Genomic DNA, 11,094 nt, shown 5'->3' with positions numbered 1-11,094 from the left:
AATCCCAGCACATGGGAGGCAGAGGCAGGTGGAGCTCTGTGAGCTCAAGGCCAGCCTGGTCCACATAATGAGTTCCAGGTCAGCTGAAGCTACAGGGAGACCCTGTCTCAAAAAAAAAAAAAAAAAAAAAAAAAAAAAGATTTTAATGGCTATAAAGCCAGTGTGTAGATGGGCACTGTGGTGATTGTATATAATCCCATCACTTGGGAAGCTGAGGCAAAGTTCATAGCCAGCCAACCTGATGAGCTCTAGACAAACTTGAACCATGAAGTAGAAACCTTCTCTCAAAAAGAGCCCCCCAAAACACCTTCTTCCAAACCTTGGAAACAAAACCGCCTTGGGTCATCAAAATGGCTCAATGGGTAAGGTGCTTGCCATCAAGACTGACAACCTAAGTTCAATCTCCAGGATCTACAGGATAGAAGGAAAGAAGTGACTCTTGAAAATTGTCCTCTAACCTCCCCATGTGTGCCATGGCGTGCCAGCATCCTGGCATTCATGAACCTCTAAATAAATAAATGTAATAAAAACTTTTAAAACCTCAAACAGCAATAAATATAAACAACCAATGTATGGTAGCATATTTATAAACTATATCAATATTAAATATTTTACCTAATCTTCCTTTCCATGGATATCCATTAATAGCATTTAGGTGTGTTTCTTTCCATTCTCTCTGCCTTTTTTTTTCTTTTTGTGACGGTTTCTCCCTGTAGTCCCAGCTGGCCTGGAACTCATTATGTAGACCAGGCTAGCCTCGAACTCACAAAGATCCACCTACCTCTGCCTCCCAAGTGCTGGGATCAAAGGCATGTGCCACCACGCCCGGCTCCAGTCTTTTTTCTATGAATATATGGTATGCATTTTTTTTTTTAAAACAACACAGTTTATTGTCTGCATTCTTTTTTGTTTTTGTTTCATTTAATGTGTCTTTTAGCATTTTCTTGTTTCTTTGAAAAAAAAAATCTATGGGAGCATTTTATAATAGTTCCACAACATTCTCTAATTGAACCGTTACTTTGTTACTGGCTTATAGTATATAATAAATAATTAAAAAAATTTTTTTTTAGTCTTTTTGAGGTTTCCCTGTAGTCCCAGATGGAATTCGCTATGTGGACTAGGCTAGCCTCAAACTCACAAAGATCTGCCTGCCTCTGCCTCCTGAGTGCTGGGTTTACAGGCATGTGCCACCACGCCGGGCAATAATTTTTTTAAGAAGTTTTTTTTTTAAATTTTTTTTAAATTTTACTTTTTTTTTTTTTTGGTCTTTTTTGAGACAGGGTCTCCCTGTAGCCCCAGCTGTCCTGGAACTCACTATGTAGACCAGGCTGGTCTTGAACTCATAGATATCCCGCCTGCCTCTGCCTCCCGAGTGTTAATTTTACTATTTTTATGAGTAAATTTTTATGAGTATTGCCTGCATGTATGTAAGTGCACCTGTGTCAGAAGAGGGTGTTGGATCCCCTGGGACTGAAGTTATGGACTGTTGTTAGCCACCATGTGGGTTCTGGGATTTGAACCCAGTCCTCTGCAAGAGCAATCAGTCCTCTTAACTGCTGAGCCATCTTTCCAGCCCCATGTTTTTGTTTTTTTGAGATAGGGTCTCACTGTGTAACCCTGGCTAGCCTGGAATTCTCTTGTAGGACAGGCAGGCATCAAACTTGCAGAAATCCTTCTGCTTCTGCTTCTGAGTGCTGGATTCAAAGCATGCACCACCATGCTTGGCTGGATATAAAATCTTTGTTAATACTGATCTTTTTTTGAGACAGGGTCTCCCGGTAGTTCCAGCTGTCCTGGAACTCACTATGTAGACCAGGCTGGCCTTGAACTCACAGAGATCCGCCTGCATCTGCCTCCCGCATGCTGGGATAAAAGACCATGCCCGGCTTATACTATTTTTTAATAAATAGTTGCTTCAAAAAATGGAATTTCTGATACATATTGCCAAAAAGCTTTCTAGCAATGTGCTAATTTATACTCCCACCTAAAATGTAGGAGAGTGTTTTTCATTTTTTATTGCACCCTTGAAAAACAGACTGTGTTTGAAGAGAACATTGCTATTATTTAGAGGCCTGGAGCATCTGTTGAAAAGATTAGTAGGTGGGTCCACATCTTTGTTGTGCTATCTAGAGGCACTAGCTATTTGGAGTTAAGATGTCTGTTTGCTTTTAAGTAACATACTACTAACCCAAGATTAGATAAAGTAGATAGAATGTTTACTTCTAAATTTTATCAAGAGCAAAATCTATTCTGATCCACTTTCTTGATTCAGCTGTTTAAATTGTAAGGCTGATGAAAGGTAAAAGTTTGAATTAACTGCTTTCTACTCGGGAGTAATAGGGCAGACCTTTACGGAAAGAATCCTATTGGGATAAATTGCCTAGAAAATTGATCAAAAGTAGTAGTTTCTCAGTAGCTAACTCTGCCTATGTGCCTGGAGGTTAGAGAATGATTAGAAAGACTGAGTTAGGAGGGGAAAGTTGCTGTGAATGAAGAGAACTGGTTACCTGGAAAAGCTTGGCTCTGAGAACCCAGTACACAAGTGCTCAATGAAGGTGCTCACTCCTCAGCCCCTGGAGGAAGAGAGCCAATTCCTGAAGTTGGTCATCTGACCGCCACACACACACCCTGTGGCATGGTGCATATGTATACACACACACACACACACACACACACACACACACACACAAAATAAATTTGATAAAAAATTTTAAAGTGTGTCTCTTATGAAAAGTGTTTTTGGAGACAGGATCTCATTCTAGCCCAGGCTGGTGTCAAATTGGTGGCATTTTTCCTGTTTTAGCCTCCTGAATACTGGCATTATGGGCATAGGCCATCACTCTTGGCTTACGTAGCATATTTTTGTTTTATTTAAGATTTTATTTATTGATGGCTAGACATATGGCTAAGTTGTTAAGATCCTGTCTCCAAAAACTAACCAAAAACACTTTTCATACACATAAATACATATAAAATCTTAAAAGATTTAGTGTATATGTTTGTGTGTGTGTACACATGCTTGTACATGTGTAAAGAGGGTTACAGCTGGAATTGTAGGTGTTTTTGTGGAACACTGGCTTGTAAGGTGAATGCTGGGATCCAAAGTCCAGTCCTCATGATCGAGAGGCCCTCTTAATCCTTGAGTCATCTTTCCAGCCCCTCACATAGAGATTTTGAAACCTAATGCTCAGTTTGATTTAGTCTAATGGTTTTTATTATTGTCATCATATTACTATTTTGTACTTGGGGTCTTGCTGTGCAGCCCTGACTGGCCTGGCATTTCCTATATGGCCCAGGCTGGCCTGGTGCTCATGGCAAGCCTCCTGCCTCAGCCTTCTGAGTGCTGGGATTATAGGCAAGTGCCATCATGCCAGGCTTGAATTATCTTCTCCCATTTTCTGCAAGAGGAAGCTCTTGAATTAGTGTTCCTACCACTTTAAATTGCTGTCCAGCTGCATCCTTGCTTTGGATTCTTTTTAACCCAGAGGAACAGCTGACTAATTCTCCTTGTGGACAATTTGGTCAAAGTCTCAGAACACCAAATACAGCTAGTGTTGTAATGGTTTTCACTCCACACAGGCAGTTTCCAAATTAAGAGGAAAAGCATAGGGGACTGGGGATGTAGTTCACTAATACAGCATTTGTCTACCATGCATGAGACCTGAGGTTTGATCTCTAGCAACCCTTGGAGACATGGGCCAAATCTAGCATTTTCTATGAAAACTTGAAATCTTTGGAGACATCTGATATTTTTTGGATGACTAGGAAGGAAAAACAGATTTGTATGAACTAGCTTCTTTACTAATTTCATTTTAAGAACACAGTTACTCTGTCTCTGGGTGATGGTAGGCAAGAAAAGAAGGCTAACAGGCTTCAGAACAACAGCGTTCAGTAGAAATAGAATTCAACATGTATATAATTTAAAATTTCTAGTATTATTCTAACATGAACTCAATGTAAAAAATGTTACTGAGATTATATGTGTGTATAGTAAGTTTTAAAAAATCTGCTTTGTATTTTATACCTAAATTGTCCTAATTTGGCTGCTTGATTTATTTTTTCTTCTTGAGACTATCTGTTTTAATGCTTCTTTTCAGTTGTGCATGAAATGCATTGTTCAATTAAGTTGTGTAGCAGTATGAATGGAGGTGTAATGCTAGTGGGGAAATTTAGCAAGACCTGTCTTTTCTCTCTTTTAAAGAAATTCTAGGTGGATATCCCTGGCTTACCTAGAATTTGCTTTTTAGAAGCTGGCCTCTAACTTGCAGGATATTCCTGCTTCTACCTCCCAGGAGCTGGGATTTTAGGCATGTGCCAGGAACTTGAGCTTTTACATTCTTCTTGCTCTGGTTCCTTCCTTTGCAGTATGGGCAGGACCCTTTCTGAAATGGAAGTCTTATATTCCACTTATTAGACAATGGGTCAGAGAATTTCTTTATGGCCAGCTCCAAAACAAAGATAAGGGAAGATACAAGTAATGTTTTTAGGCTTGCTTGGTTCGTTTTGAGACAGGGTCTTTCTAAGTAGTATAGCCTAGACTTTGAACTTGGCTTTGAACTTGAAATTCTCGCTCCTCATCCTCCCAAGTATTAGTATTACACCCATTTGCCACCATGCCTGATGTAGACTGATATTTTTAGGCTATATAGATTACTTTCGGAAAATGAGGACTCTAGTTTCTGTGACCTTTCAGAGAAGAGTGTTTCTAGTGGCTTGCCTGTGGGGAAGAAGGGAGGAGACTGGACAGAAGGTTAGACAGAATTCCCGCTTCTGAGGTCTTTTGTATTTGAGTTTTCTCTGAGCTTCAACAGGAAATGTTACAGAAAAATCAGAGACCAAACAGCCAAAGTCAGGTGAGGAGAGGGAGTTTAATAACTTTACACTCGCGGGACTGACCCACTGATAAAGAGTCAAACCCCTTGTTCAAGTTGTGGAGTATTTATACTCATATGTGAGGAATGCATACAAAAGGTACATAGCATATACATGGCAATTAGGTAAGATAACAGGGCAACAAAGGTTACAGGAATGTGAAAGATTTTGGAAAACAAAGACTTCCGTCTTGGGCAACCGCAGGGGTGGGGGTGGGGAGTGGGGAAGACTCCTGCTCACCTCCCCCACACCTATCTCTTGTCTCAAGAGTTTTTCCTGCCCCAAAGTTCTTAATTACCATCACATTGCAAAAGCTTTACATTTCCACAATAAAGTCACATCACTTCAGTTTTAATATTAAAACTAAATTATGTTTAATTCCTTGGTCTTTTCAATCACAGTAGAGGGTATCAGATCCCCTGAAGTTACAGGTGGTTATGCACCACCCCCACCTGGAACTGAACTTGGAAGAGGAGCAAGTACTCTTAACTGCTGAGCTCTCTCTCTAGCCCCCAAAGTTCACACAATTATCCATTTCTTTTTTCTTTCTTTTTTTAATACCTGGGCCCTGAGGATTGACCTCAGGTCCTCATGCTTGCAAGGCAAACACTTTATTTTTTTATTTTTATTTTTTTTTGCCTTTTTTGAGACAGGGTCTCCTTGTAGCCCCAGCTGCCCTGGAACTCACTATGTAGACCAGGCTGGCCTCGAACTCACAAAGATCCACCTGCCTCTGCCTCCCAAGTGCTGGGATTAAAGGCGTGCGCCACCATGCCCAGCCCGCAAACACTTTATAGTTGAGCTATTCTCTCAGCGCCCCTACCCCACCTCCCCATTTTAATTCTTGTGATAATGCTGGGCTTTTTCAGATACATTGCAGACCTATGAAATTGATCACCATTGAATATACTCAGTAATTGAGTGCCACTGGATGTTGTTTCTGCTGACATAAATATTACACAGAGAATAAGGAAAGTATAAACAATCTTTTTGGAGCATAAAGCATTTATTGATCCCACCCCTCAGTTTTCCTTCAGCTGGAATTAATTTTAAAATTCTGCTTTTATTAGTGGTTCATTATCAGTTTAACTCTAGCTCACGATAAATCTTAACAGAGCAAGGAATTAGGACACCTTCCAATCTTTCTCCTATAGTCTTAAACGCTTGTATATTTTGAGGAAAGCAAAGTGATCTGACAAATAGGACGTTGGTGTGGGGCTAATTTGGTTCAGAGGGTTTAAAACTTTAATGCGTACTTGGATCACCTAGGCACACACCAAAAATACCGGCTGTCTGGGCCTCACCGACCTAGATTCTGATACACAAAGTTTAGTGAATCTCGGATACTTTCATATTAGGCTGCTTTACATGTTTCAGAAGTTCAAGACCCTTGGGATCTTCAGACTCTGCAGCTGACTCCAGGAGCTGCAACCTGGAATTCAGCATGTCCTGAGGCTGTGGCCAGGCTTTTCCCCCTGGACTGAGGTTTCCCAGGCAGCCGCTTTTCCTCTGTTGAGGTTTTGCAGGCTGTTTAATTAACCAAGTCCGGCGGTTCATCCTGACAGCGTCCATCCGTTTCCTTAGAGCAGTTAAAGGGACCTGAGCCCGCGGGGTAGACCGTGGCCATGTGACTGCAAACGCGCTTGCCAGCGGCGCGGCCATTTTTGAGGTGGGCACCCTACCTTGTACCCTGGGAGCGGGGAGGGCGGCAGGGCACGTTTGCCAGGACTCAAGATGGCTACCGCGCCCGCTAGCCCCCCTAGCCACTCAGCTAGCCAGCTTGGCGCCGAGCCTGCCCGAGTTGCGAGCCTTCATCTGGGACGCTCGGGGCGGGGCTGCAGCCATCCAGCGGGGGCGGAGCGTCCGCCCTTCCTCCGGCCGCAGCCAATTAGCGCGCGGGGCCAGTTCGCCCCGGGGCCGCCCGCACGCGGTGTGTGAGGACGCGCTCCTAGTCGCTGAGTGCCTGAGTGAGCCTAGGAGCAGTTGCTGTGATACGTGCTGCTACCCGGGGCGCACGCAGAGCATCCGACCTCAGGCGCGGAGCACGGCTGTGCGGGGCGTGAAGGTGAAGTCATGACGACCGTCAGGTAGGTAGCGGGCGGCGGTTCCACTGCGACCGGACTGGGCAGCCTCCTAGTCCCGGGGAGCTGTCGCGCCTTCCCTCTGGCGGTCGGCAGACCTTGGTGCTGTGGTCCTGCTCTGCTGGGATGCGTCCTCCACACTTCTCATCAGGGTCCTGTTCTCCTCCGAAGTTTGGGGTCTTTGCAGAAGGCGCTGCCCGATTTGTCGCCGCCTGCTTGAGGTGACCCTTGATCAGATTACAGGGTCTGAAGCTTGCTGGTGTGTGTGGTGCATTTTCTCATGAAGGACGTAATCTGCCTCCCTCTGCACATCGACCCACCTCCCTGGTCTCCAAGGAAATGTGCCATGAAGTGATCCCATCCCTGTGTCATGCTTTCTGACAGAACTTCATGGTTGGCCATGAGCAGACCTGCAAAGTTGGCACCTTAGATGGACCATGTCTCCAAGTTGTAAAATTGTGTCTACAATATTTGCTTAGTACTTTGGTTCTCGAAGGTACCATATGTTTACCTGCTTTTCGCCGAGAGTCACAGGTGAAATGAATTTGGTGCGACAGTAGGCATGTAATGGCAGCGTAAAACTGCAGACACTCAGCCAATCTCATGTCCTGGGTTTTGATCGTTCTGTTTTGGCCAATGGTGAGACCGCAATGGACTTGCCCTCTTTCTGAATTTAGCTTCTACTGAACGTTTTGTTTATGCAAATTCGACTGTGTACCCAGTGGTTTGGTATTTCAAAGTAGACCCTGGCCTTTATTTACCCAAAGAAAGGTAGGCCCCAGCACAAATTTGAAGAGAAAGTTGGGAATGTGAGGTTTAAGGGGTCTCATTAGGCCCTAGTAGTTTAATGGAGTTTTTGTGGTAATTTTGACACATACCGTTTTTTTTTTTTTTAAGTCTTTTTGAGACAGGGTCTCCCTGTACTCCCACTTGGCCTGGAACTCGCTCTGTAGACCAGGTTGGCCCACAGATCTCTTACGGATCTCTACTTCTGCCTCCCAAGTACTGTGACTAAAGGCTGTGCCACCATGCCTGGCTCTTGATGTGTACATTTAAGAGATGAATTTTGAGCCTAATCTCAGGTTATATAGGATGCAAAGGTGCTGAACTTGTACACAGTCTTTTTCTCTTAAATTCATAACTGTATCAAGATAGACAATACTTATCTCCTTTTGCAGGGGGAATGTCAGGTATGGAAATAGGAAGAACCATATGGGTTTGTAGCCACATTATGGCATATAAATATATCTTTTAAAATATTTTTGGATGGATTAGGATAGTGCTATTAGACCAAGCGTTAAGTCCCCTTCTTTTTATTCCCACTTCCCATCCTCACAGATTACTGTTAATTAGGTGTACTGGTGAAATGCTTTCTAAAGAATTTTCTTGGATGAATTTTGTTTTTTTTCCTCATGGGGATTGAACTCAGGGTTTTGGGCATGATAAGCACATGCCCTGGGGTGGGTTCTGTTGTATTGGCCTCCTCTTCCTGGCTACTCCTCACGGATTAAACACCCAAATCTGAGGCTTCTGCTGTTCAGCAAGTAGCAGGAATATGTCTTATAATACAGGACTTGAAAGTTGTGCTTTTAAAAGGCTTATTTAAATGTTGGTACCAGCCTTGGATATATTTTGAAAAGACAGGTAAGTGTTCATATTTATGTATGCCTCCTTCTTCAGATTCATTTTAAAGTCTTGAGCTTTGGTGATGTGGCTTGGAAAAAAAATCTTTCCGTTTGTCATAAAATCAAGAAAAGTTGAGTGCCTTGTGCAAAATTTGTTAGTAGCCAAGTTAGGAATTGAATCCAGATCTCTATAATCTGCACGATCCTTTATAGAAACAGTATACTCCTGAAAAAGTTACTTCAGTGACACAAACTTAAACATCTATTGTGACAGATCTCTAGTAATCCTTTTGGTTTCCTTTTTCTGATTCTGCGGAAGAACTTGGTAACCTAGTTTCAGCATAGGCAGCAGAAGTGACACTACTATATGGTGGCAGTTTTGAAAGTTCCCAATGAGGACTGCAGCTAATGCAATTATGTTCTGTCTCTATCAGTCATGGTTTTAGGCATGTTCCCATTTACTGCTCAGTCTAACAATACCCCCAAAAGATAGCTAAGAATACCCCTCTTACTGGGGAGCACAAGTTATCAGAATCTGACCTCACATCCAGTGTTCTTGTTTTTACCCCCCACTTAAAATTGTTGCTAAATATAGTAACATGTGACTCTGCAATGGCTAGGAAAGAATATGGGATTAGAAATCAGACCAGTGGTCAAGGTACCAAGAATCTAATTGGGACTCCTTTCCCTTCTTTTCTGCCGCAGACATTTGTTTAATGAAGTACCTCACCAGTGTGATACCAACATGCATCCTACAGTGTTGCTGGGAAAGTGTAAAAACACTCAAATTTTGTTTTGTTTTTGGTATTTTAAGACCAGGTCTCTCTGTATAAACCAAGCTAGTGTACAACTTGCTTTAATAGCCCAGACTGGCCTCAAAATTGCTATCATCTTGCTTTAGTCCCTTGAGTAATGAGATTATAGGTGTGTACCGCTACTCCCATAATGCTTTTAAAATGTAAGCCATTTTATAAATGGAGTATATCTCCTTTTTGTCCCCCTAAGGCATGATGTCATATGAAAAGCCATGTTTAAATCTTCACTTTGTAAACAAGAAACAAACTTACCTATCCAGTTGCCTCATTTTACAGTTGAAAACACTAAGGACCAGAGATACTATGATAGTTAACCTGTCTTTAGATTTCTAGATCTCTCAAGGCTAGCTTAGTTTTTAGATGCCTTACTCAGGACTTCCTAATTATCTTAAAACCTTTTTTTAAGGTCTTCAAATGATGTGGCTGGAGATAGTCTTTCATCTTTTTTATCTACTGCTTTGTTAGTGATGAAGAAACTAAATTGGTAGCTTCTAAAACCAGCTATCCTAGGGGAACAACTTTTATCCTTTGTTATGTATATCAGATTCTAACTGGGCTCCCTTTGGGCAATGATAGAGCATAGTTGATAAATTAATGCTTTTAGCATTCTTAATTTTCACAATTGGAAAGTTGCAGCCTGAGTTATATTCCAGAGAATTGTTATTTTAATGTTTTTCCTTTCTTCTGGACTCCTTTCCAAACTGAAGTGATAACATCTTTCTTAGTGGTAGAGTCTAAGGTCAGATGTAGGTCTTTCACTACTGCTCTGTGTACCCTTCACTGGAAACACTTTAAAAAAGAATATTTTATTGATTATTTTTATTTTATATGTATGAGTGTATTGCCTGCATGTATGTGAGTGCACCCGTGTTGTGCAATGCTGCAGAGGTCAGAAGAGGGCTTCGGATTCCCCTGGAGCTGGAGTTAAGAACGATTCGTAGTCACCATGTGGGGAATTGAACTCTGGTCCTCTGCAAGAGCAGTCAGTACTCTTAACCGCTGAGGCATCTCTCCAGCCCCTGGAAACATTATTTTTAAGTGTCTCTCTGAATATTCCCTTGTCTTCCCAACATCAGTGTCTAGTCTGGTTTGGGATTACTTACAGCTTGAGTTTGTGCCAGGGACCACTGGGAAAACAAGTTGGGGAGACAGTGAGGGCTCTGAAGCTAAAGAACACTTTTCTTTTGCCTGTCCAGACTGGTTAGATTTGGTTAAGACTATTTTGGGACTCTGGCTATGACTGAACCCTCCTTCATGACTCTGGAGCTACTACTGTGGGTTAAGCCTACACTGGAAAGTTTATGTGGGCTGTGGGTGGGGTCCCTGGGTACTTTTCTCTTAAGGCTCAGGACTTTTTGAGGTACATCCAGGAGAATGGGCCAAATCACTCAGAGAACATTCATATAGAGACTAACGTCAGGTTAGAATTGTTTTGTTGAGTTTGTTTCTTTGGAGCATTTGAGCAGTATTTTCAAACTCATTTTAGGACTTGTGGGTTTTATTTTTTTTTCCTTTTGGTAAGAACTAAAAATTTCAGATTGTGCCAGGTGTGGTAGACCATGCCTTTAATCCCGGCACTTGGGAGGAAGAGGCAGAGACAGACTGATCTCTGTGAGTTCAAGGCCAGCGAGGTCTACATAGTGAGTCCCAGGACAGCTGGAGCTACAGGGAGACCCTGTCTCAAAAAAGACCAAAAAAAAA

At 42.4% G+C, this 11,094-nt stretch overlaps 1 protein-coding gene across 3 annotated transcripts in view; it reads left to right on the top strand.

The window, feature by feature from the left end:
- Positions 1–11,094, top strand: part of Adk (adenosine kinase) — a 532,446-nt gene that overhangs the window by 25,847 nt on the left and 495,505 nt on the right. Inside the window, exon 1 of one of the 3 annotated variants that reach the window (XM_008849906.3) lies at positions 6,768–6,959. The exons of the other annotated variants lie outside the window; for them this stretch is intronic. Coding sequence (XP_008848128.1) covers positions 6,946–6,959 — 14 coding nt within the window. The 5' untranslated portion in view covers positions 6,768–6,945. Of the gene's footprint in view, positions 1–6,767; positions 6,960–11,094 lie in introns of those variants that run through there. 3 annotated transcript variants of the gene reach the window in all.

The sequence above is a fragment of the Nannospalax galili genome, unplaced genomic scaffold, assembly GCF_000622305.1.
Source record: "Nannospalax galili isolate Female #2095 unplaced genomic scaffold, S.galili_v1.0 scaffold83, whole genome shotgun sequence".
Taxonomy (NCBI): Eukaryota; Metazoa; Chordata; class Mammalia; order Rodentia; family Spalacidae; genus Nannospalax; species Nannospalax galili.
Note: the sequence above shows the minus strand (reverse complement) of the source record. Positions and strands in the feature narration are given on the sequence as shown.